Source organism: Sparus aurata, chromosome 9 (genome assembly GCF_900880675.1).
Source record: "Sparus aurata chromosome 9, fSpaAur1.1, whole genome shotgun sequence".
In the NCBI taxonomy this organism is placed as follows: domain Eukaryota; kingdom Metazoa; phylum Chordata; class Actinopteri; order Spariformes; family Sparidae; genus Sparus; species Sparus aurata.
In genome coordinates this window covers 26,474,079-26,501,860 of record NC_044195.1, presented here as the reverse complement: position 1 = coordinate 26,501,860, position 27,782 = coordinate 26,474,079, and the positions used below count along the sequence as shown (strand labels likewise).

General features: G+C 41.5%; 1 protein-coding gene across 7 annotated transcripts in view; it reads left to right on the top strand.

The window, feature by feature from the left end:
* The window catches only part of lrp1bb (low density lipoprotein receptor-related protein 1Bb), a 301,330-nt gene that overhangs the window by 155,558 nt on the left and 117,990 nt on the right, over positions 1-27,782 (top strand). For all 7 annotated transcript variants that reach the window (XM_030428474.1, XM_030428470.1, XM_030428475.1 and 4 more), the window contains 9 exons: positions 1,927-2,052; positions 3,721-3,834; positions 8,326-8,406; positions 8,491-8,661; positions 10,576-10,758; positions 15,559-15,759; positions 18,622-18,867; positions 22,596-22,793; positions 24,441-24,645. In XM_030428474.1, coding sequence (XP_030284334.1) covers positions 1,927-2,052; positions 3,721-3,834; positions 8,326-8,406; positions 8,491-8,661; positions 10,576-10,758; positions 15,559-15,759; positions 18,622-18,867; positions 22,596-22,793; positions 24,441-24,645 — 1,525 coding nt within the window. The remainder of the gene's footprint in view (positions 1-1,926; positions 2,053-3,720; positions 3,835-8,325; positions 8,407-8,490; positions 8,662-10,575; positions 10,759-15,558; positions 15,760-18,621; positions 18,868-22,595; positions 22,794-24,440; positions 24,646-27,782) is intronic.

The following is a 27,782-nucleotide window of genomic DNA, read 5'->3' as shown; positions in this document are numbered from 1 at the left end:
GTTGCTGTCGATTCTGAGGATTCTGATTGGCTTGCATGGCTTTATCCTTCTCCCTACACTGCCGCCCATAGGTTTGGCATAGTTATAATGGCGCGTATTTATGCAGGATGATGTAAATGACAACTTTTTTTGAAAACGATGTTGTGTGCACAATGTTATTATTGAAAACGGAGGGGGGGAAACATTTGTTTCTCTAAATACCCGGCTGTGTGTAAATGTGGCCATAGTCTGATCTTGACACCCTGTAGTTTAAACCCTGGGAGATGTACGGCAACTGCTAGTTCGCTCAATTCACAAGCTCTCTTAGCTAATGCCAGTGTAGGACATGAGCAAAAAACTCACCACCAACTTCTGAATTCAAATTACTTTCCATACTTAACTTTGCTTTATTTGCCTTGTCACACACTTTATTCAAACACGACAAAATGTCAAAAATGTCTCTTTGTCTGTCCACTAATCCAACAATCACCCATTGTGGTTGGTTTGGTCAACATAAATAATTAATTCAGTTGAATAAAATGTGTAAACACTTCAAATCACTTTCCTCTCTCATGTCTTCGCTGTCCGTTCTTGCCATCTTAGTCATCCAAAGAGCAAGAGTATTTGATGGAGCTGTTGTAAATCGCCTCTGTACTATGTCCCCTGTCTTCACACTGGCCTCATTTAGTCTTTAAGACTGTGTTCAGTCAGTGCTAAATTGGGTTCTGTTGCCTGCATCGACCCACCACCATCCACGGTTGCAATCCAGGCAGACATGCTGCCCCCTATTTGTTTGGAACTACCCTTGACAGGTGGCCATATCTTACACGTTGCCTCTTGAATTCACTTACATACACAACCATGCACCACCAAGCAAGACAGCACAAGCTTTTTAAGGCTAATTCTCTCTTACTGTCAACCTCTGTGTTCCTAAATGTCGCTGAGGTACTGTAAGTAAGGGTGAAAAGTGCTCCTCCTCCACGCTGCCATCTACCCTTTCGCTCCTGCCAAGTGGTTTTGCACTTTAACAAATCAGGCGGATAAACAGCATGTTAAACGCTCTGATGCTGGTTATTTTTTTATTTGATTTTTTTCCTGCCCGCAAAGCACCATAATCTAATCCTCTGGCAGAATATCAGAATGGGAAAAAAAATCAATTATCTGCTCTCCTGGCATATCATATACCTTAACGATGTACTAACTTAGTTTAATTTGCTGGGTTTGGAGGCTTACTCAGAATCGGACTTGAGACAGACTACGTGGATGTCAGATGTATGAAAGCAAGGCAATCTGATCCATATAGCACATATATAACACAGAGGTAGATTGAAAGCTCATAACACAAAGGGTACCTTATGTTTTGATAAAGAAAATGTGGAGCTTGGTTGGTCGTTCCAGTGAGGTATATTTATAGAGTTTTATATAGAGAGTTATTATGTAAAAGTGGCTTTTATATAAAACAAATCTAAAACCACATAACAAATGTGCTTAAGACCTCTATAAAAATGTTATGGAGTCTTCATTACTCTCTATTAAAGGACAAACCACCAAGGAGAAACATGAGAGAGATTCATCTCTAAAACATCATTCCCTTTTATGGTTCCTGACATGGCTTGCTGGTCTTTCAGAGCAAGATTAGTTGAGCTGGGGACTGAATGAAATCCCACTCAGAAGCTGTGAATATAACTCTATCTATCTGGACATTGAACTTTTTTTTAGCCCCATAGGACAAAGAAAGATCAGATGGGCAGGAGAATTAATGAAGCTTTAACATTAAGAAACATTCCACTTACCTTGGCTGGGGCCTATAGAGACTGAAAATGTGATGTTATGAATTATAATCACATTTTATTTTTCACTCTTTTTTTATTGTATTAGCTATTTTCAATGTATCTCATGTTAGAGCTACAAGGTTGATGGCTGACCTTTTTTTTTTGCTTTTCGCAGACAATCATACCTGCCCCACTGATCAGTTCAAATGCAACAACAATCGCTGCATTCCAAAACGATGGCTTTGTGACGGAACAAACGACTGTGGCAGCAATGAGGATGAGGCCAACAGTACATGCTCAGGTATGCTCTGTATTGTGTTAATGCTTGCTTGAGAATCAGAGCCGAATAGAAACATGTTCATACGTCAGCCATCTGCCATATTTCAAGGTGAAATAAATGTATGCGATACTATATAAGCTAATGTAAGCATTCAACCACTTCCTAGCTGACATTACCGCAATGTTACATTTAGTGTGTTACACCTACAGGTTTAAATAAATGTGTCCAAGATGTGTGTTTGATATTTCAGAGTTTATTTACGTCCTATCATATCGTGTAACAATGTCAAATGGTACTGCAGCTAGGAAGTGACTGAATGCTAACTTTGGCTGTTGTTTAACCGAAGCTGACAGGTTATCAACTGAATAGGAATTCTGACAAATCCTCATCACTTCCTAATTGATTAGAAATGGAAAAAAATGAAGATTACTAAAAATCTGGAGGGACATTAGCCATTTTTGATCCCCCATTCACTAACGTTAGCATTCAAGCTTGGTGGTTACATCTAGTGTGTTTTAGACAAACACGTCTGAGATGTGCACTAATATTTCAGAGTTAATTTACACCTGTGCTGTTATTGCACTAACAATAATGTCGGCTAGGAAGTATATGCTAATGTTAGTTGTTATTTTAACCAAAGCTAACCCTTTCACACATGTCTTTTACCTTAAAAAACTTTGGGATTTCTGCTTTCAGTTGTCTTTTTAGTCACTTATCAATCGTAAAGTGGTGAATGATAACAATTTGTCGGATTCCTGACTTGCATGCGGCTTGAAATCTGGAATACAGAAGTACTACATTTGAGCTAGGCCGAGGAAAATGGCCGCCGTGTAAATATGGTCATCTGGCTGCACTTTTTGCCTGATGCCTCTTCTCAGTAGTTCTGATTTATCTGTTTACATTTTATCTCAAAACAGACATCAGTGTTAGTCTATGAGTTATTGCTTGTGAAATAGTGATGATAGAACAACATATTGTCATTCAGGCTCAATTCACGATAATGCACTTCTGTGTTTGATATACTGATACATTTCAATCAAGCTGATGCAGACTTAAGATCAAACAGCTCTTTTATCTATACAGTGAGACATAAAACATATTTTGATAAAATTCTCTCTTTACTCATCAAAGTCTTGAACAGACAACATTGTTTTTCAGGGCAGTCATCACCTTTATATCTTGCACCCCTCGAGTAGTTTCCCTGCAGGACAATCAATCTCCTTGTGTGAGAGCACTCTCCAGTATCAAAGAGCTGTAGTACCTACGAGACGCAACTGATGTCAGGAACACTTACAGTATATCACATTGCCTCCCATATCCTCGGTGGGGCCTCTCAGGAGCTTTTTATCCACAGAGGATCAATCAATGAGCATTAGTCAGAGGCTGATGAATGTTCCCTCAGTGTCAGATTGACATGCATATCACACATCAGCGAGACATCACTGGTGTGCCGTCCATGTGTGTGTTCACTGCGACAGCGCAGGGTGTAAATGACGGCCCATCAAGCAACAGTACATTTTCCACGGCCTTCCAGACCGGCCGCACTGTACTGTGATTGAGTGATAGAAAGTTTGCAGTGGGCGGACATTGACATCCTGGTGATGTAGCGATCATTAGAGTTGTTGTGCACGTCCTGCATTGACTAATGCACATGTGATTGAATTAAGTGGCCTCTCACTTCTTACTCAGCCCAGCCCTGTCAGGCCGACCAGTTCTCCTGCCAGAATGGACGATGTATACCTCGAGCCTGGAGCTGCGACCGGGAGGATGACTGTGGGGATAAGTCTGATGAAATATCATGCAGTGAGTCACACACGCCAACTTACCACATATTCATTCAATCGCTGTGTGTGTGTGGGTTTGAACTGCTGCCGCTGTTTGAGTTGCTCTGCTTGGTCAAGATGTAAAATAGGGCAGCTCAGTGAGCAAATCGAATACTAATAAGGGCATTAAGGGAAATCTCTAGTTGTTTATTCCTCACAGCTCATGATGTTATGCCTAATAGCTGCATATCTAATGCTGCAATAAATGTTTCTCACCGTCTCGTAAGATATCTGTGAGGGCTGCTAGGGTTAGCAACTTACACTCGAAACTCACCTTCTGTCCTTCAACTCTCAAAATGTGATAATTTATGCGGCAGAAACTTTTTCAACATTATTTTTTTTTGCGTTCCCACTAATAGAGGTAACTTCGGGTTTCACCCCTCATGATAGACAGATGCAGATCGATGTGTTTTTGAGCAGTAATCACACTGGATAATTTAAAGTAATTTGGCAAGAGCATGTCTTGTTGTTTTCAGATAAGAGACACCGAGGGCAGTTAAAACTATTTTGATTTTAAGTTCGTTACTCAGAAACCACTTGGAACTATTGGTTAGAATTTTTATGTAGGAAACTACATATCTTCTACTCCTCAACAGTCATTACATGTTTCTGCAGTCAGTGTTAGTCACAATATTGATTGAAACAGGAGAAGTTAAACATTACATCTGCCTCCATAAGCAAGAGAGATTGTACTAACAACACACTTAACACCTCCATTAAAATACCAAGGGCTGCAATAAACTCCCAACAATATAGATATCGTAAAAATGACTGATATCCATTAAAAAATAATTCCCGTTTTACCCGAAAGTTTAAAGCCTGGCAAAGAACTTTTACATAAACCTTGCAGTTATCCACTTTCAACACACAGTGTGATGTCCTGACACATAATAGAGGAAATGGAGTTCACTTTTAGCCAGCTATCTGCGTGACTCTGGGAACAGTGTGTGAGGTGAAGTGTGCTAAATGAAGCTCAGTGTGGGAAGGGGAAAAAAAACAGTCAAACATAAGTTAAAATGGGTGATCCTACCCTTCAGTTTGGTAGTACCAACGCACCATGCTGTACCACATTAAGGACAACCACCCTGCTGCCATTTCACTGCTAGCCATGTGGAGAGAAAGTGTGATGATCTGGTTTGGAGTGATCTGCTACCAACCAGTTTGATAGAGGGGAAGAGATTCAAAGAGCTTCGGTTCTTCTGTTTTAGTGCTAATTAGCACATGTATTCATGCCCAACACACTAAACCGTGAACATGGTAAACATTATACGAGCTTAACATCTGCATTTTGGGCTTTAGCTTGAAGCAGCGCTTCACTGTCTCACCTCACTAAACCATTAGTGTCGCCGTCAATTCTTATTTTTCTGTATAAGACACTTCAGGGTATATTATTGACCTTGTACTAAGGCCACTTACTATAAAGAAAGATAGAAAATGCTGTGAGTCTGTCAGATCATCAATTCTGATATCATCATGTAATATGAAGCTTAAATATGGCTGCTAATTTAAGATACCTTGTGCTTCGATTTATCATTTTAACTGACTCGAATGAACTGATTCATGATTTTGACAGGTGTCTGTCAGCCAATCAAATTATTTTCCATGGCTAGTATTAAAAACAAGGTTTTGAAAGAGGATACACTCAAGGTCTTCTGAAAATTATTCAAATAAAAGATGCTTGCAGCTGCTTATCTTCTATGGTGACTTCTTAAACAGCTTACTGGTGTCTTACGCTTGCATTACTTTATTCAATCCTGAGTGTTTTAGAAGTTGAATTATTGATGCTGTACTCTTTGGACCAAGAACTAGACATGCCGTCACTGATGGCATCAACTTTGAAAGAGTGGTGCTGAGTAAATGCTTTTGTACAGTAGTTCACTGTGCTTAAGCGTCTCGGTGGTATTAAACCATCTGTCAGCCTCAGTTAGCAAAAGTTGGTCTCTGTGTTTTGGATTAATCTCGGGAAAACACGAATGAGAAAAATACATGGCGAGCGACAGTGGCCCGAGCTTTTCAGAGTTCTTTGAAGACGTGTTTAACCTTTTTTTCTATGCGAGGGAAAAGAGCTTTTTTTTAAGGCTGCAAAATGTGTTTTTCTGCTGTGAAGTTGAACTGGATGAATTACAAGCACCCATTTAAAAGATAGGGGTTAAGGTTTTAAAAATTCCCCTTTAATCACCATTTGTATTAAATCAGCCTTTAACAGTGATTGATGTTTGCCAAACGCCGCGCTGTGCTGTATCGCCTCAGCCTCCTTTTGTGTGTCCTAAGCTGCTTCAATACGCAGTCACAAACAGCCAGGGTGTAAGCAGTAATTAAAGTTCATGCTCGGCTTCATTCAATCATAATCAAGCTGTGCAGCAAAACATATTCTCTCCTATACTGTTGTCTGAGCTTCCTCAGGCATCACTTCTCTGTAGGCACTCTACTGTGCAGCTCTGGCAGCTCAGTTAGCTGCAGTGGAGCTACTGTGGGTTTTGGAACACCTGAAGCTCAGTGGTGGCCGCCTTGGAGATTGATGCTAATTTGGATTTTGTTTGTCAGTAGTTTAGTAGTTGTCACACAGTGTCTCATATTGGGCTTTCTGTTCACTTGAAGCCGTCATTATTTATGGATGCCAGTGTTCCATTTTTTTCTTTTTTTTTTTCTTTTGCCAGGCTCACTGTTGACTTGAAACCTTCATTATTTATGGATGTTTCGTGCTTCATTTTTAATGAATGTTAAACTCCAACCAGTCATGCGCTGTCAATGAGACCTAACACATTTGTGGGATATATCGAAGACACTCGTCTGATAAAGATACGATATGTCTCCTTGACAGTGCCTTAGGTACGCCAGGCGGCAGCAGCAGATGCCAACAAATCAATTCAAATGTAGACTTGCATTTCATACTGAAGTCGATACAGCTTTGGGCATCCAGGAAAGAAATTTGAAAAGTACTGTATGTACAGTATCTCTAAATTGGAAGCGAGAATGGTATCTGATGAGAATGCAAATGTCGATCGTGGCAATGCCATCAGTCCACAGAATGTTGTAGAATCTGTATTCCTACACTTGCTGCGACACTGGTAGAGAATATCGATGCTGTAATGTAGACCAATTTGGTTCATGAAGTCTCCGTGACTACAGTGATTGATGTTGGATCAGCTATTGACTGACTCCAGCTGCTGTGATTTATTTGCTTTCCCCATCTTGCATTGCCAAGTTAAGTTCACATATCTGTGTGTGTATATATACTGTATAGCCCTACATCAGGTACATGTACAATATATCGTCTTGATTGACTGTTACGGTGCCTCATCAGCAGCTAAACACCTCAACGCACATGGTGTATTTATATGGAATCCAGGAGAAACTTCTGGAAACATCTGTTTGCAGATATTGATGAGGGTGAAATCGGAGCCGCAAGGGGAGATAAACAATTACAGAAAAGAAAAAAATGCCCATCGGTGCACAGTGACATGTTATATGTATGTATATGTATGTATGAATTAGCCCATGCATTAGCTTTGTCTGTTGCGAAGCACACAAATACTAAAAGGTTTTATCACAGGCTGTTTTTTTTTCTCCCCTGTAGCCTGCTTTTGTATCGTGAAAATAAATAAAGTACAGAGAAAAATAGAAATTGCATTGTTATAACACATTTAAATTCCTAGATTACCAGCCATACATACACAAAGTCCAGAATCTTTGCACTTTCATTCAAATCTAGCCTTTTTCTAAAAAAAAATGTAGTTGAATAGGCCTCATCTGCATATAAACCAGGTGGACTCAACCATGATGTGACGCGCAGCACTTTGTACAGCCCGAGTGTTTCAGGGCCACACATGGTTTTACATATAGAGTTCTGGGCATTGATCAAGAGGAGACACATGAAAATACACACCAGTCTGAATAAAACATGACTGTTCAGAGCCTGCTTAGTACAAAGGAATTATCAAAAGACCAAATTCAGAATACTTTTATTTCCTGCTTCCATCCAGAGCCAACTTTAACTGCAACTCTGAGAATATTTTACAAAGCTTTAGCACCAAGGCTGCGAACCTGAGTTGGTTTTATAACTATGTGCATATTTATAGCCAAGGGTAGTGGCTCCAGGAGTGCAAATGTTGGTTGGTCAGGGTTTGGGTTCTCACTGAGTATTATACGAATCAGAGGATGAATCTTGATGGTGATCGTCTGACTTTTTGGCCTGCTTGTCCTTTGACCATTGAATGCACTACCTTGACATTTGGTACAGATATCCACGGTGCCAAGATAGTGAATCCTAATGACGTTGGTGATCCCTTGATTTTTTTGTAGCCCCACCAGCAGGTCGCAGCTTTTCAGTGAAGTCAGATGTAGGACAATTATCGTGTTTGTCTGATAATTTAGCTCTTCATACGACCAATAATTCCATCACGGCGCAAGGATCTGTTGAGCTTGTACTGGGATTGTATTTGATGTGTATCTTTGAAACAACCTTTTTCAGCCTTCCCCACCTGTGAGCCCCTCACCCAGTTCAGCTGCTCCAACGGGCGATGCATCAGCGTGCAGTGGCATTGTGATTCAGGTGAAGATCTGTCAGCCGTGATATTTTGTGTGTGTTGGCGAGGGGGGGGCGCTCCTTTTAATGGGTGTTCCTGCATGTGTGTAGACGATGACTGTGGAGACGGCAGCGATGAAGTGGGCTGCGTCCGCTCCTGCTCCAACAACCAGTTTCAGTGCACCAGCGGCCGATGCATCCCCGACCACTGGGCCTGTGACGGCGATAACGACTGTGGAGACTTCAGCGACGAGAACACGACCTGCAGAGGTGGTTCAGCACGTAAGAACGTCCGCTTTACCTTTTGTAAAGTGTTAAGTCAGATTAGAGGAAGGTAGACTTGCACATCCCCTCCAGCATAAGATGGCTCTTGCTATTATTCATGTTTTACATCTAAATATTAGTAGCATGAAGGCGATGTATTTATAATTACCCTTTTATACATTAAGTCATCACAGGGATTTACTCTTGTATTTCTTGAAGGATCTGCCTCGAAGCGAAGTCGCCTGGTGGCACCTTTTTTTTTTTTTTATGAGCGTGCTGCTGCCAGTATATCCGTTTTTAGTGTGCTAACGATTGTATTTGCAATTCAAATCATTGTTTAAATTCAGGCATTCTAATTACAAGTGTAACAATTAATCAGCTTGAGTCCAATAACTTTGTTTTTACGCTCACGTGTGACTAATCTTATCTGGTCTCCGTTTTGGGGGGGATTTGAGCATCAGGAGTTGAATCATTTAATCTAATTACCGCAGAAACCTCATGCAAGCTCCTCGAAACTCACAGCTCACTTGCTTGTCAGTAGAATGTGTAGACTATTCATCAAACTGTTTCCTGATGGGAACTGCGGGCTTCCTCACTCCCTCCGTGCCTGCTTCTGCTCTACCTCCCCCGGGGGACTGTTCTTAGCTTTGGAGAAACAAATTGCGGCTTTGACTTTTAAGGTTTAAGCGAACGGCCAGTCTGATTCAGGTCGTTATCTATTCAGGATGCACAACAACATGAGTTAAAACATAAATGCATAATGTTTATTATGTTATAGTGTGTCATGATTAACCTGTTTGGCTTTGAACTTTAAATTGTTTTAACATTTCACAATGGAGTAGTGCAGCGAGGTGAAGTATATTGCCCCATATGCTACTCAGAAACTGATATTATATAGATTATATAATAATAAGTCATGCAGACATACAGCTATTTTTCAGAATAGAGTGTTGAAGATGAATTCCTCACAGTCTGGAGAAAAGAAGCTGCTCTGTAGTCTGGTGGTAAAAATAAAAATGCAGTCAGCTCCATTTAAAAAAAAAAATGGAGATAAAGAGGAGGTCCACAAAACATTTCTGGAGCTCAACAGCAAAATAGCTTTGCAACATTCTACTGAACAAATGAAGTGGATGGGGACTTGTTTAAAAACTTAGAAAATAGGATGGCCCCATGCTGCTCATCCAGTGTAATCCAAGTCTCTGGAAGCCCCAAGATTTAAACAAAATTTAGACATTATTTAAATGCAAGGCTTGTATTGTCTTAACAAATTGGGATCTCTGGTTTTCAAGAGACTTTTTCCTGCGTTGCAAGACAAGTCCCCATCCACTTCAGTTGTTCAGGTGAATGCTGCAACGCTGTGCTGCTGTGAAGCTCAAGAAATGTTTTGTGGACAATGAAACTAGCCATTGGCATGTGAGTGAGTAGGATAATGACTCAGTTTTAATTTTTGGGAGAACTTATCCTTTAGGCTTTCTTTAATTATCAGAAGAAATTCAGGGTTCACGAATGTCAAACCATGAATACTACTCAGAAAATGTGTGATGGAGGCTACTTCACACCACCGTCTTTATCATCTGAGGACGCGCCTGTCACTCTTACACATCCAACGCGACAACAATAAACAACATGCTGCAATGCATGTATGCTGTTGTGCACCAGTATCGTTTTGAACCCGCGCTGGAGAAAGATATACTGACCAGAGTCATTAAACAAGACAGAAACATCTGAGAGACATAAACCTTAAATGCTGGAAGTTAAACTACTTCCCTCTCAGGAACTAACTGGCCTGTTATGGCTGCCAAGTGCCCCGCTGGCAAAGACAAATATTTGCAAACGCTAAAAGATGTCTTGTGAAATTACTGTCGTGCCTTTGCCTCGCGATTGTGTTGTGTGCTGCGAGAAACAGTCACCGCTGAATGACTTTTGTTTCAGTGCTGCCATCTGTGATCGAGTGCAGCGGGGAGGAATTCCACTGCGTCGCCGACGGGACCTGCATCCCGGAACGCTGGAGATGCGACGGAGACAAGGACTGCGAGGACGGGAGCGACGAGAAAGACTGCGAGGGCACCAAGAGGATGTGCGACCCCAAGGCCAAATTTACCTGCAAAGACACAGGTAGGGAATACGGAACACACTGGGGTCTGAGGTGAAGGATACGTTTGGTCAGCAGGTAGTAAATTAATAGTCGATGCCTGGTGGTTGTTGAGAGGCCCTGAGATATCTTCCAGAACTTCTAAGATGAAGTCTGACATACGTAAACACTTTCACACTGTTGATTTTCACACTCCGTTACTCAACTGACACTGACAATTTTGGGTGGCCCGTGGTTTAAAAAAATCGGATCCTGAGGCGTGAAAACTAAATCGAGCTCGTATTTGAGCTCCGGTACGTAAATTTTGCATCATTCGCCCGAGACAGACGTTGGAGTCTCAGCGCCGCAGCGGCCTGGCTGAACTAATTTGACCATGAAGGACAGTAATGCACAGCAACAGACAGGGAGCCAAATCAGCTGACTTTATATTGCGTTATATGGGACGTTATGCGGCAACGTGTGCGGAATCCAAAACAGATTTTCCTCGTTTTGAAACCCTGTGTGGGGGTTACATCATGGAAAATGAACAGTCATCACAAGCAATCATGAATTTCGCTTCTAAATTAAACACGGTGGTCTGGAGTTTGAACGTGGCCCGAGGCGTTTACTTTCATGAACAGATGACAGAAACTATTCCTCAACCTTCACTGTTAAAGCGGGAATGAACATATCTTGCGGAATTAACACTCTGGTCTTTTGCTCGGGTCTTAGGAGAGGAGGAGAGCATCTCAGTCGTTTTCTTGAACATTTGTTTGCGTGTATCAGTGATGAACTATGCTGCCAAATGGCTCTCTTCCCTTTCCCCTGCACTGTCTGGCGGGCTCTAGAGGTTCAGCCGGTCTCCACTTCGGAGCGTCGCACTGAGGTTTGCATGTACTTGTTCGGTCAATTAGGACAAACCCTTTTAAATGGCCTGTTTAAACTCCCCATGTACCCAAACCCAGCGCCGGCTCCCTCTCAGCGGCAGAAAGCAGAAGGTCAGATGAAGTTTTCGGCTGCTTTCTGTCTGTAGCTGCACAGCTCGCCGCTCATCCCCTGACAGTATTATCAAGAACGGAGGCAATGCTGCGTAGTGAAGGGTTGGTTAGACCACACAATTATTATTCACTCTAATACTGCAGCGTCACACCCCTGTGCACTGGTGCAGCTCGCTCTGTCCTCCCAAAGAAGAGCAGAGTGCCCTCTCCGACAGTATTCAAAAGAGTTTCTGAAGGGGGGCCATCTGGACTTTTATGATAGATCATAGAAAGGAACATCAGTAGAACTTTTGTTCTTTCTTTTTTTTTGTTTAATCACACAAGGACATGAAACTCATCCTAGACCTTCATCCAGTGCTTGAATTATGGATGTTTTTTTTTTTTTTATTGGGATGGATGCATTTCTGCATGTGACATATTCAACTCCAACAAAGATGCAAATATTTGATGTGGAGCTGGAGCCTAGTGCGATCGTGATTTAGCTGCACACACACAAGTTTATTTAACACGCACATTTAAAAAGAAGAGGAATATGTTAGGAAAACAACATGAAAACTTCGACAAAGAGAAGCTGAACAAAAACAATAAGAGTACAAGAGTAGATATCTAACCGACTGATTTCTTTTTTAAAATGGACCATCCAGTCTCTCCCCTTAAGTGCATCAGGACTGAGAAGGTTTCTTAGTAAGAGAGATAATTTTGAAATTCTGAACACGGCTCTTTAAGACAAGAGGGTTACATAGGGAAAGAGGTGGAACACCACTTCTTTAGAGCTCTTAGATTTCTGCTTGTTCACAAAAATGTTCAGGTATCCAAAAGTCCCAGGAGATGGACGGTATTTAGTACATACAGTATTTGGTTTTGAACATAACAAACAGTCAAACAGGAGTATAATGTTTGCATCTAAGCATTGGAAGATTGAGCACGTTTGGCCTGTTTAACTCATGCTGGGTCAAGATATTATGGTGATGTTTTTCTGTTCTGTTATTTTGTTTCTTTGAGATGCCAGCTGTAATGCTATTCGTGTGGCTCCGCTTTGGGCGAACATGTCTCTGGCTTGCAGAACTCCGACGTAAAACGGAGAACGTTAACGCATCCCCACCCCGTTGTGCACGTGGGAGACAGTCATGTGTCACTTTGAGTTAGCGCTAAGATTTGTGCCGCCTTGTGACAGTATGTTCAAAAATGGATTTACAGCTGAATAGCTAAGTACAAAATATTCACTTCAACCAGCTTGAGGTCATTTAAGGTTGTTTAAATCGTGTCGCGTCTGCTTCTCTTTACTCCAAAACAGCCTTTGTTATCTTAAATGAGTACTGTCTATAACTTCACAAGTAAAGAAATATTCTGCTGAAGGCCGCAGATTTTCAATCTGGATCATCAAAGAAGGGCTGTGGAGCATCCACTGCTCACAGCTTTTGTCTCTGCATGTCCTCATATTGCAGTTAGAATTATCCTTCTGATGGTTCAAAGAAGTGCTCGATGTTTTGCAGAGTGTGAGAAGAAAAAGTGTTTCGCCTCCACTTTCTCGCGAGCGTTGACTGGTTGCGTGTGACAAATATGCAAATGACAGCAGTGTAGGTTTCCTACAGAGTCAAGTTCAGTTCACTGAAGACTAAGTAGTTACCTTTGTCCTTCAAGTGTTAAACAGATGCCCAAACTCGCTATCAAAACACATGCCTGCTCAGCATTCTTCTGCAGAGGTGAGCGGTCAAGTTCATGGAGGGTGTCAGAAAGCTAAATCTGGATAACAACGCATAACACTTTGTTTAATCTGAGTTTTATTTATTAACGTGGTGGTTGCATGCTTCAGAGACTCACATACATCCAAAGGTGTATTCAATTCCTCAATTATTTCTTAAACTAAACACGAAATTAAAATAAATTCATTTTACGTTTTGCAAGATAAGGAAGAATGAAACTTTAGCAAGAGCATGTGCTGCATTAGGCTGCATAACATCTTCTTTTTTATCAATACAGTAACTTTAACAGTGAGCAAAGTTAAAAAAAAACAAACAAAAAAAAAACAAAGGAAAATCAACCACAACAAGTATGAATTTATCCATCCATTATTTAAAAATAGATCTTCAGCCATGCGTAGAGGAGGGACCAACATAAATAAAAAAAAAGTTACCAGCTCTGCAGGAAATCCATCTGCGGATATGCTGCATTTTTTTGGTTGAATTAAAGATTAAACTTTCAGATGTCGGAGCATTTTTTTCTATATTTGGAGCGGATATGAAAAATGTATTTCCTACTCGAAATAATAAGCAAAGGTTATGTTTAATAAACCCACTCAGAAGTACTCTTGTGCCTCCCACGTCCTTGAATGAAAGCATCTTTTCATGTCCCTCTTTATCTGCATCCTGTTCACTCCTTTGCCTCCCCTGATAAACACGCTCACAGAAGTCATAAGTTTTGCAGTTGTCAGGCTTGTTTGCTGCATCGCGTAAGGTGAAACTGCCAGTATCAACACTTGTGAACACAGTTACATAACTGACTAACCTCCTCGCCATTCGCGGTGTCCTCACTGTTTTATGCATGCGAAAGCTTTGTGCACTAGTAAGCTTGTTTTTTTTACAAATGTGCAATCGGCATTGAGGGAATGGACGGTTGAATCAACGGTTCATGCCGTACATACAGACGCACCTGAACGTGCACACAATTTGAACCGGCATTAAGGATAAACAAGTGACTTTTCAAAACCTCATCAGTGGCTCTCAACAGAATTCTTCGAAGCAACACCTGTTCTTTTAATACCTGTGTTAGTAATAAAAGAAAAACATCTTTTGGCCTAATTAGCCTGTTTATTAGTGTGCTATTTTCACTTTGTTTCAAAATTGTAATTGATATTATCATACATCAGTGTAAACAGATTCATGGAAAACGTGTTATCTTCAATGATCAGTTAATGATTAGAACATCCAACAGTTTACCAATGAGTGACTCATCGAATAAAGCCCGGTTCAAAAATTCTAGTTTCATAACTTGCCAACTATTTCTGATCTGAACATGTGTGCAAAGGGTTGCATGTTTAATTACATAACACATTAATAATAATTATTTTTCTCAATGTCATTCATCAGCTGGAGGATTTTCTAGGAATTAGTTTCATGAATAAATTTAAACTAGGACAACACTTTATGATTAGGTGATAAACTGCCAGTGTATAGCTTTAATCTACAGTTAATGGTACTAACAAATTTACCCAGTATAAAGCCTGCTGACATGAGGATGGAGTTAAACTCTGATTCTTAAGAATGGTCGAACCATATTTTACAGACTATTTTGGCTCTATATCGTTGCTGTTGAACAAAAAACCTGTAATTTAGAACACCAGTCCGCTGCAGTGTGAGCAGTGTTAGGCGGAGTGCAAAAATAAAACACCCATATTGTTTTCCGGTAGTGGTTCCGCCTACCAGTTTCCACGGACATGGCCGAGGGAATAACAAATGACACTTAAGTGTAGATTTCCATCACAGGGAATATTAATCTCGGATCTTTTCAAGTCGAGCAAGGGCAGAATGAAGAAGAGACTGTTGTTGATTGAGCCCCCCCGGGAAAAGCTTGGCATTTTTTTTTTAGCAATCTAATGTTTGTTCAAATGATATACGGGAACTGAGCAATGAAACATTAATCCAAACGCTGGATGCTTTATTTCAGTACGCTGAGGCAGGGAGCAATTTTGTGGACTCCCATCATCCTCCGAGTCATATGAATACTAACTGAGACACGATGAGATTACATCGTTCGTGCAACAGAGAAACCCAGAAACTGTTAATTCTTCGGTGTTGAATGTCTCAGAACACTAAATGCCTCTCTGTCTGTACGTCTCAATCCCCGCAGGCAAGTGTATCACAAAGAGCTGGGTGTGCGACGGGGACATCGACTGCGAGGACCGCTCCGATGAAGAGTCCTGCGAGTCCGCTGTGTGCAAGCCACCCAAGTACCCTTGTGCCAATGACACCTCCGCGTGCCTCACGCCCGATAAGATCTGCAACGGCAAAGTGGACTGTGCGGATCGCTCGGACGAAGGAGCCATCTGTGGTACTGTTTGTTTTGTCACTGCATGTCATCTTTTTTTTTTTTGTTTGGTTTGTTTTGTCGTCCTGGAAGATGCCAACAGTGATACTGCAATATATAAAAAGTGTGTGGATACCAGAACATAACACACAGTTGGAAATCTCATCCCCCTCAACCGCGCACATTAATATGCTGCTCTGACAGCCGCCTTTCTTCTTGGAAGGCTTTCCACCAGACCTCTGAGGCTAGGCGCTGACCCGGCTCACAGTCGGCGTTCCACTTTGTCTTAAAGGTGTTTAAAGGGGTTGAGGTCAGGGCTCCCTGCAGCTCAGTCTGGTTTCTTCCCACTAAGCTTTGTAAAAAAAGATTTCACTTTGGACCTTTGAGCGCTACATCCATCCAACCAACCGTGCTGAGATGCTGATCAGGGTCTGGGTCGCAGTGAGGCTGAGCAAGAAAGCCTTTCACGACCTTTTGCCACATACCTGAGAGCTCTGTATTATCAATAACTAACAAACAAATAAATGAATATTGAATAGGGTTAAAAAAAATCAACAACTAATAGATATTATCATGAAACTCCCCCAGCTGATGGCTTACATTGATACAATGGTTTCTCCTGTTGATGTTTTCTCAAATTATACCTTTTAATATGTATATCAAGCATGATCTTATTATATATGCAGACATTTGCAACGCTTGTATTAGTTTTGTTGCAATATTAGAGTCAAAGGTTTCAAGAGAAGGACAAAAATGTCTTTTGACAGCCATAAAAATACAATAAAAACGTAATGGCATATTTTATGAGGGGAAAAAAAAAAAACTTGTGAAAAAGAAATGGGCTTCAAGGATATCTATTTTAAAATTGAATAAATTTTTAGACAACAAAATGGTGAATAAAGTAAAAATTAAAAATTGATATTAGTTTAGTTTAGTTTATTCAGAAAGCACTCAAACAGTGCTTTCTGAATAAATGTGCACTGATTTGTACGCATGTATAAAACAGAAATCTGAGCATACAAACACACATAAATGTGTATTTTTGACATTTTTCTTCCCACTGATCTGAAAAGAAGAAGAATTTAAGCGAAATATGTGGTTGTAATATAATAAGTGCATGAAAAAAGTTCTCACCTGCCCTGGAACTGCACCAAACGTCTGTGGATAGATTATCACACTCATCCCCAGGAAAGTAATAGCATGTCTTGTTTGCTGACCCAGTCGTAACTTTGGTTAAATCTGCTACTTCTGAGTGAACTTGTGACTCTCTGATGAGGGTGATTGACGGAGCAGTAAGACTTTGAAAAGTTTTCATGTTTTTTTTTTTAATACTTTAAGCTATTAAAACTCTGCAACATTGGAATTCGACAAATTTCAAGCTGACCACAGCAGCTGTTCTTCACGAGGCACTGCGAGCCCACAGGGGGGTATGTGTTTGATACACAAAATATATTTTGGGGGGTGGAAGAATAACTTTAAAGTGAAGAAGAAAAGCTGTCAAAAATAATGACTTCCAGGGAGTGTGAGGCATCTTTGTCAATATGTTTGAGTTTCTTTGATTGCCGGTTGTTGCGAGGAGAGAAACACTGGAGCTACTGGCGTTAGTTTAAGAAAAAGATAAAACAGTGACGAATGATTGAACCGCATCTGTAATACGAATGAAACCCGCAGCACAATTTTGTGTGCAAGTCTTCATTTAGATATATCTCCTCGTTGTACTTTACTTATTATCTCTTGCAATGAGATTAACCGGAAAAGTTGAAGCACGTTCACGTCCTCCCACTTTTCGCCGTAGAGGTTTAGGAAATGTTGCCTGCTGAGGCAACTCACAACACTTGCTGCTCACCCTCGCTTCCTTTCATCAAGGATCTCACGGGATGGTGGGGAACATCTCCCAGCGGGGTGCTGCTGTATCCCCTCCGTCACATCCAGCAGCTTAGCGCCAGACGCGGCACCGGTATGTGTTGTCTCACAGTCCAAAGGGACGGAGCATGAGGTAATACTCCAGCTTCCTGATGATGGCAAATGTGGAAGTGTTTGTCCAGCAGCCCTTCAGAGGGTAGGAAAAGGGATCTCATGTGATTATCCCCAGTCATCTAATCTCTTAAAGTGTGCAGTGTAAACATGGAGGTTCATTTTCTACAGCGTCGCAGAAACAAGCCTCTGGGGTTGGGGGGGGAGTTGGGGGGCTGTAGGGCCGTTGAGTGTCTGCTTTATCATAGCCGCAAAGAGCTGCTTTTGCCTCCTCATAGACAATTATGTGTTCAGAAGGACCTCGAGGGTCTGATCTGCAGCGGCTCAGCGGGACTCACACCCACCATTAACAACAGTGACTTCATACCTCATCCCCCACCTCTGTTGAGAGAGTGCGGCGCTGTTCGCGAACACTTTGAAAACCGTTGGGAGGAGACACGTCAGGCGAGGTTTATTTTCACTGGTTCACTTAGATATCACGACCTGGCAGCTTCTACTAATAAACAAAAAAAAACAGTCAAAAAAAGACGGATGTGTAGGCCATCAAAAGGATGAAGCACGTCTGACTGTATTGTACTTAAAAAAAAAAAAAAAAAAAAAAAAAGAGCATTGCATAGTGTCCCGTCTCCTGTTTTGTTTGTGAAGTAGTGATGGAAAATTACCGGCCTTCACCTCCGGGTTAAACCTGTGAGAAGGGCTTTCTCATTATACTACACCAGCTTGTGTTATCCTTGTGACATTATGTTCAAACACAAAACCCTTTTGAGTCCACGAAATCCTCGACATTGGGCGGTCTGTTTCCGCTATCTTATGCACTAGTATTCTTCAAATGTTCCTTTTAAATCTCTATCTGCCTTCCAGTGTGTGCACGGTTTCAATGTTTTTCTTTTTCTTTGCCTTACTTCACTCCAGATCTGTGTCTTGTAGCCAGAGGGGGCTGCAGTCACCAGTGCACCGTGGCACCGGGGAAAGGGGTTGTGTGTTTTTGTCCCCCTGGGCTTCACCTGGACTCCAGCAACAAGACGTGTGAGGTGGTGGACTACTGCAGCCGCCACCTAAAGTGCAGCCAGGTGTGTGAGCAGTACAAGACCACGGTGAAGTGCTCCTGTTACCCGGGATGGGAGCTCGACCCAGATGGAGACAGCTGTCACAGCACAGGTAACAGAGCCAAGCTTTTATAATGTTTGCTTTAGCGATGCCGTTGGCTGTCGTGACTGTGTGCGGCTCCGGCTCTGTGGCTGATGTAATATTAAATGCCTTCCCTAGGCGCACTCGTAACTCCCAAAAATCCTCAATTCTGAGTTAGGATCATTGTTCTTGGCTCTCATGGTTTTCATTAGATGCACCGACGCTATGCAGTCAAAGCATTACTTATTAATGCAAGACTCGCAGATGAGAGGATCCGGAAAGGAAACCAAAAAAAGTCAAACTCGAGCACATGAAGTTTTTTTTTTTGTGTGTGTGAGTGTCTCTGAGTGCTGAGAAAGTATAGAGGTGGGCTGAAGAATAGTAATAGATGGTGATTTGGGGGGCCGTCAGGTCAAATTCAATCAGCTTCAAATCTGAAGAGGCATCTGGGCGATGAGCCCTGTCTGTTTCTATCTGCACTGACGCTGAGTGAAGGAAGCGAGTTCTCCCTCCTCAAACCACCCGAGCTTTGTTACTTCATTCGGCTGCCCACCTCAGGCCTAATCCCATACAAACACAAATGTTATTTTTATAAATTCAAACTTTCCGCTATTGAATAATCTATTTGACAAGGCCGCTCTGTAACCACTTCAAATACAGTAGTTACACACACATGCTGCTGGCTTGTCACACTCAGATTTATGGACCTCGTTGTGACTACTTGCTTCTCTATTTCACTCCAAGATTGATGGCACCTCCAGCTCTAATCTTACATTAACGCAGGGAAAAAAGAATACAGAGTTTTCTATTGAGGCCGATCGGGATTCTGCGGCCTCGTCATAAATCAAATTTTGCATACAAACACAAAGCTTCCAATTTAATCTTCAGAGAGGTGTTATTGGATTCTTTGTGAAGTCCTGAGCACACATCCACTCCTCCTTCTCTCCTTTCGCAGTAATAACATCTCCCCGGTAGCATTTGAGCTACTTCGGTTACAACGCGGAAACGTGTCATTGAAGCAGTGACGCCATTTTAATTACATTTGTGTGCAAACAGTTCTCCTCCCTAAAGTATAATTCGGTGGCGAGTACTGTGACGATAAGGCGTGCGGTAAGGACTGTTTCTGAAAAGACTTGTGTCTGTGCGTATGTATGTGTGGGTTCTGTGTGTTGATGAATTAGTGCTGAGTGTGTGTCAAAATCCAAGTTTTAGTTGTACAAACATTTCCCAGAAGCAGAAATAATCTCACTGATTGAACTAAACCTCATCGGTGGAGGCCAGAGAAGTTTTAGTATGCGAGCAGCACCGCCTGCTCCGGGCCTTGTCAGTAGATATGGCAGCTTCTCAGAGACTCTACAGAATGTATTTCTCAAAAGACACTGCGAAACAAATGTATTTATTTTTTTTGGTTGTTTTTTTCTCCCAGAAAAATGGAAAGAAATATAATGCATTGATTCCCAAAGTGTTTGGCAACAAATTGGTTTCCCAGCAACTGAGGCATGTAAATCAGCCCTACGCAGTGGTCGCTGAGATGTGTTTGAAAGTGTGTCCTCTGCAGAGAAAAAGTGAAATGAACACATGGGACTTAGTTGAGGTCAATTAATTCCCCAGGAGGTTTGTAGCAAATTTACAGGATCCAGCAATTTATTTAATTCAGTCGGAATGACTTACACGTAACAACACATGCATTAAATGGCAGTGACAGTCGTTCAGTACAAACCCAATTCTCAATTCATGACCCAATTCTGATAGGATTTGCAGTTTTATTACAATTGCTATGTACAGAAATGTGTAGCCACCAGTGTTGTCAAAAGTACGCAAAAATCAGACTTGAGCAACCGTAAGGATATTGCGCTAAAATAAAGTCACCCATCTAAAAAGTGTTTCAGTGCAAGGCTAAGTATATCAAATTAAATGGACTTAAAGAGGTCATATAATGCTAATTTTCAGGTTCATACTTTTATTTGGCATCCTAGTTTGCGTGCATTCCTTGAAAATTGATCAAAATAACCCCACAAGTTTTTTTCACCTCAAAAAACAGAAGTTATCACTGTTATTTTGAATGTTATGTATTAAAAGGTTACAGTGTACCTCTCCAATATGCATGTCACCATGTTGCTAATATGCACCCTACCAGATTAGCTTCAAGCTAATTCACACATGTGGCCACTTTGCAGGCCAGAGCACAGCAAAAAACCACTCAGTGTGTGACAGTGAGCATAGACTATATGAGCTTTTTAGGATCCCAAAGCTGAAGTAGCAGGAGCCAAATGGAATTCAGCCATCATTAATCATTTACACATGGGCTCTTCTTGCTGTGACATGTTAAACTTTCCCACATAAAAAAGGTAGGCTATATAGTGAGGTACATTACGCCCATTCACGTGAATATAATCCAAATAACATTGGTTGGTAACTTGTTTTTGCCGAGTCAGACACAGATTTAATACGCTATTATCACAGTATGTGATGTGCCCGCGCCGCCTACAATTACATTTTATAGCCTCTCTTCAGGTGAGACTTCCGTAGCAACACTTGTCTTTGGAAAGTGAGAAAAAAATTAAAATGAAAGTCGCTAATAACTCATGATGATAACTCAGCTTGTCAGCACTCTCTGGGCCGTTTAAATGCATTTACCATAAAGGTAAAAACCATAAATATGGTTGCACTCAAAAAATTTAGGGGGCGGCTGATTAATGGCGGCTGGCTTGACTACAGCTGTCTTTGCATGGTAAATGAAGCTGATGTGTCCACTTCTTTTTGGGGAAGAAAAAAAAAAAAAAAGAATTTCAGCCATGCCATTTGTGAACAAGAGGAAGGGTTAGCGTTAGCTGGTGCTTTGCTACCTTTATGAGTATAATGTCATCACCTGGTAAGTTATTTTGACACTTTCAGCCACTCACTCCAAAGCGACTTACAGTAATTCATACATTCATACACTGATGGCGGTGGCTGCCATGCAATGTGCCGACCAGCACATCAGGAGCAGTTTGGGGTTCAGTATCTTGCCCAAGGACACGTCGATATGCAGCCAGGGGAAGCCGGGGTTTTTTTAACCATCGACCTTCCAGTTACTAGAACAACCTGCTCTAACTCCTCAGGCCACAGCCGCAAACAACAATTCTGTTATTCGTTTAATAAGATGGCATTCATAATCACCAAGAGGAAGTAAGCTAGTTGGCTAAGTATTTGATCTTTGATGGTTGCCAGGCTAACAAGGTAATTTAGATCCCTTAGTATGGCAGGGTGCATTTTAATGATGCTCGAGAGCTAAGCTAACACTGGGGGTTTTCTCTGATCCCTTGGCTTTTTGTGCCGGCTTTAAGTTGATTCATTTGCAGAGCGCACTGAAAAACATCAGTGCCTGCACACGTAATTGACACTGATGTTAAAAGCGGATGACAAACGGAAAATCAACAAATAGCTTTTAAAAGGGAAAGAAGGGCCAGCACAGGGTACCCTGACTAACCAGTGATTCTAGAGACATCGAATGCATCAAAGCTGACCCAGACAGTTTTATTAACTATTTAATAATGCAATAACGTGATTCATAAGAGTTTTGATGACATATTGACACCATTAGACCATGATATTTTTCAGAATATTATGGTCTGCAGTAGTGGTCAACAAATGTGCACGAACTGAACAATGTCACACATCGTCAGTGAACAATACCCTCAGAACATCGCTCGGCCCTTGGTAGCACTCCTGAAAATACACTGTGCTCGTTTCCTGTCTCTCCCTCTCTCCTCGGATAGATCCCTTCGAGGCTTTCATCATTTTCTCGATCCGGCACGAGATAAGACGAATAGACCTTCATAAGCGGGACTACAGCCTGCTGGTGCCGGGGCTGAGGAACACCATTGCACTAGACTTCCACTTTAATCGCAGCCTCCTTTACTGGACAGATGTGGTGGAGGATAAGATCTACAGAGGGAAACTCTCCGAGTCAGGCGGTATGAGCACACACAAGCGCACACACACAACCACCCACCCACCCACGCAAACATTATTGCTATATATCTAACAACAGGCCTGATGTATTGGCTAAAGAGAGTCATGTTTTGCTCATCTGTGCTTGAGCAGCAGTAATGGAAGTCTAGGACACTGCCAGTGATAACGCTCTGTTTTATTCTCCTGTCTTTACACACACTCCGCTCTGATACAGTAAGTTGATATTGTCTCTCCCCGAAAATTTATCTCAGGTTGACCGGACTTGAAAAATGCTGCAGGACCAGAAGTCCTCAGATGGTCGTAATATAGTATCTCCCACCTCATAAAATGATGAATCAGAATTTCTCCTTCGCTCTGTATTTTTGTGGGTGGCAGTACTTTCACCAGGTTCTCTTTCCTTTATTTCCCTCCGTGGAGCCATAGAAAATCCCCTTTCAGCTGCACCTATTCCGACCTTTTGTGAGGCGCACACAGAAGCCTCGGCATCTGAGAATAATTGTAAACAGCTAGATTATAAATATTGCTGGAAAACCCTTTTACTCTGCTTAATGTAACCCCGCGGAAAGCAATCTCCCTTATACAGAAGAGTTTCCTCAGGTATTTTCTGAGTCTCCTCTTCAGCTCCGAGGATGTTTCCCTGAGCTGTGTGTAAAGAGGCGGCAAACAACAGCGCTGCCCAAGTAAACCTACAGAAACTGACCACTGCAGGAGATAGTTGCGTACGTGATCCTGTTTGAATTCATTTAAGATACAAATCTATGTGTCATATTAATAATTATTGCAATAGTGATTGTTTTGGCAGACTGACAGTAGGCTGTAGCGCCAGTGAGGGGAGAGCAGGTTGATGTTGTTGAAGAGAGAATGGGAGAAATAGTCAAAGTCAGTCATTTAGATCATAGTTTATATTGTAGTGAGCATACCGAGCACCTGAAGGTAATCCAAAAATAAATTCACAGTAGAAAAAAAGAATGCCAGTGTCGGCACTGGGGAAACGTTTCAATTGCAGATGAGGCTTTAAAAAAAACGCCTTTTGTGCTCTGCTCATAAAAAATGAGCATATCTCAAAAACTGAATTATGTACAAAGAGATAATAAGTTATGGCGTGTTGAGAGATATTTTGCTCATGTTTCCACAGAGATCTTTTTGGATTAAAGCTGCCGTTAAAGCGTTGTCGTCATTTTAGCCAACTTCCCGTCCAATTTGCAGTTGGCATTCACCTCTCTCCTCTATATGTCACCACATGAATGTGTCACCACATGAATGTGCTACTGTAACCCCAGTGAACAGGAGGATCAGGACAGCCTCTTTATGAAGATCTCTGTCCTGATTGGATAACATGGGCAGGAATACGAGGATAACATGTTTTTATTTAGTCAAATTTTAAAGAAAACATGTCTTTTTATTGTATTTTGTTATTATTTATGAGATAATCACATTCATTTTGATCAATTATTATGGTTTATAGGCTTTCGGAAACCTTCAGCTTAAGTTTTGCAGATTTTAGTGATATGAAGCCTTTAAAGATACTCTAAGAAATTACATTACAATGAGCAAAATGACCAATGGCACCATTTCTGTTATCCCATACAATGCACAGTAGGTCGGTGCTGCATATTCATGCTATTTTGATCTTGATATTGTTGTCCCAGGTGTGACAGGTATTGAGGTGGTCGTGCAGCATGGTCTGGCCACCCCGGAGGGCCTGGCTGTGGATTGGATTACGGGGAAACTGTACTGGATCGACAGCAATCTGGACCAGATCGAGGTGGCCAAGCTTAACGGAGATATGCGCACCACGCTGATCGCCGGAGGCATGGAGCATCCACGGGCCATCGCTCTCGACCCGGGACAGGGGTACGTTATGCACTAACTCTCACGTACAGAGCCTGCTCTTAGCTGTGGTGCAGATATCCATCAGGCTGTGAGATTATTGGAATAAAGTAAAATTACAACCTCCTTGTGTTTCTCACTTCTGTATCTGCCTTGATGTATGAAGATGTCCTCTGTGTTAAGGTCCATTACGGCAGCAGATATGGAGTACATCAATAACAGCGCTGTGCGCTCCGTTCTAGTAATGACAACTGATGTAGCTAAAACCCCCCCAACCATTGCTCATGCTTTATATGCTCTACTACTCTGTCATTCTTGTTCTCTGGTAATGCTTTTTTTTGAAAACATTTCTAAGCAAGACCTTCAAACAGAAAGCCAAAAATATGCTTTGTTTTTATTTGTGCCTCATTCCCCTCGGGGCCAATTTTCGCAAATCATGGTTGTTTATCCCGCTGAGAGACACAGGGAGGTGTTTGTAGATTGATCTGTGTCTCTGAGATAGCAGCGAGCTAGGCGCGAGAGGAAATATAGCATCTGTTACAGTGCATTGATTACACTTTATGTTTCTTGGTTTGACAAGAAAATGAGACTGTTGGACGGTGTCAGACTGGACGTATCTGGCCTCACTCGTTATTAACCACTGACGCAACACACCCAGGAGGATTTTATTCTGTATGTCATTTTTATATATATATATATATATATATATATATATATATATATATATATATATATATATATATATATATATATATATATACATATATATATATATATATATATAACAGTTAAGAAATTCAACTGAACTGCATAAACAGGAACAAGGGATATAGAGGGTAAATGTCAAACTTGCAGCACACTGAGCACGGGGCATGGCTGTATAGGTTGTTGGCACATAAGGTCACTTAAACATCCACGTTTGTCATGTTTAATGGCTTCTTGTTATCTTGACATATAATTTTCTTTTTGTAGCAAGACTAAGTGTCCTGACAATAACAGACATTCCAATTTGCATTGCGTGTTCGGATTTATATGTGGCTAGCACCTGCTTGTGTTAGTCGCTCCTGTATTTGTGTGTTACTATTTTTCTTTTTCGTATTTTTCGACCTGTTAATGAGAGATCCTGAGCAGTCAGAGGTTTAAAATAGCCCTGTGGAAAGCACATTAACATCCATCGTAATTGTTTAACATTTGTGTCATTGTAGTTAACAGAAGATAAACATCCGCTTTTCATTAGCCATGCCCACTTTACCTTTAGAGGATCGTGCGGGGGGGCTGAGCAGAGTACAGCCTGAACAGGTTGCCGGTCAAATAACAGAAGTGACATGTAGAGACAGACGAGCATTAATGCATAAGGGCACTTTATCACCAGTAACTAACCTGCAGATCGGTGCCTGCAATCCAGCTCATCTTTGAGGTCTTACTGTGTGTCATTGCGGTTCAGTTACATTCAGGGCCGCGTTTACGTGGCCGCACTAGGCCACACGGACACGGGTCAGTGCACCCGGTCTCCCACTTGGTTTAGTTTATTCCATCTCGACTGAATCATGATGTGTTCACAGAGCAGCCATCGATCCGATATCCCCTCGCGCATGACAGATAAAACTAATGTGCACTGACCGGTGTTGACTTGGAGTGGGGGGTGCAAACAGCTCTTAAAGAAAATGATTGGTCCCCCTCAAGTATAATAATATCATAATGATTTCCACCCAGCAGAGGGTTGAAAATATTTGTTTCCATGTGAAGGATCATCCCTCACTGAAAATTTGTATCTCAGTGTGCATGGCTGGTATTTGGATCCATTAAGCCTTTTTATCGTCTTCCAGCTGATCAATGGGAAATAACCAAGGTGTTTTGTTTTTTTTTATTATTGAAATTGATTTGGTGTTGTAGGCAGAAGAATCATCAACTCTTAATGGAGACGGCATTATATTAGTGGTTTATTTAAAGCATGGTTATAATTCTGGTATTCAATGTATCTGCAGCTGCCAGGTGTGAATGTGATCACGATCTCAAAAACAGATCATTGCTGTAAACCCTGAAATAAATAAAGGTTTAGAAATACAGTAATAAAATGCAATAACGTCTAACAGTCAGTAGAATTAGATTTCCTTTGGAATCATATCCCTTATGTTGACTATTGGATATTGTTTAAATATCTAACGCCGTTATAAATTGTTGCAGCAACTGCTGTAAGTTGGAGAAGGAGTTCTGCCAGGAAAGATACTGATTTTAAGCATGTAGGGTCACCTGAGTGTGGTGGAGAAAGGCAGTCAGCCACCATTGCAGAGACCCAGGTTCACCTTCCAGCAGCTACGCTTCTGTCTTGGCAAAGTGCCCCGGGTTTTTCAGTGCAAATAGGTGAGGCAGCTGGTGAAGGATCATGTTCATGTCACTGCACTGGTACTCTCCAGGTTGGTTAAGGAGCCTGGCTGGAGAATAAGTGGGCGGAAGAGCTTGACCCTTTGGGCACCGAAGAGTAGAATTATAGGTCATCAACGCAAGTGCCCTGAGCTCTGCCTTGGAAAGAAAATGATCTCTCGCTTTTGATATGAATATTAAATAAATGTTTAATGGAGTGATCACAAACAGTGCACTGGAGTGGCACTGTAGTTTGCAGCCTGTGTGTGTGTGTGTGTGTGTACGTGTGTGTGTGTATGTGTGAACTATGTTATGATAGTTACTGTGTTGTTGAGCTCAGCTAAATGTAATATGTTTGATTGTTTTTGGTTTGTTTGTTTAAGGGATGTTTGAGGATTTTTGCAGAGTTCTGTAATGATGTCATGGGATTGTATCATCTTACTGTGCATACTTGATATTGTTCCTTGTAAGGGCAATGGTGGAGTGTTTTTGTCCTAGCATGGTGAATTGTTACTGCAATCGGCTACTGCAGACAATTTTAGCCTGGCTGTTGGTTTTGCATACAGATGTTCCTGTTTGTCTCCCGCAAGTGTCATTGTTTCCAAGAGGTTTGACTCACCTGTAGCCACAGGACTGGAATCTGTATCATCTATGTGACATCCTAAAGCAAGGCTGGCAGTGATAGCAGCAGTTTTAGTGCCCTCCTCCCTTCTTCATGCAGACAGTTAAGGTTCTATTTTATGCTGTAGCATAAAGAAAATAAAAACAAAAAACAAAAACAAGATCCCTTGCGGGATCTT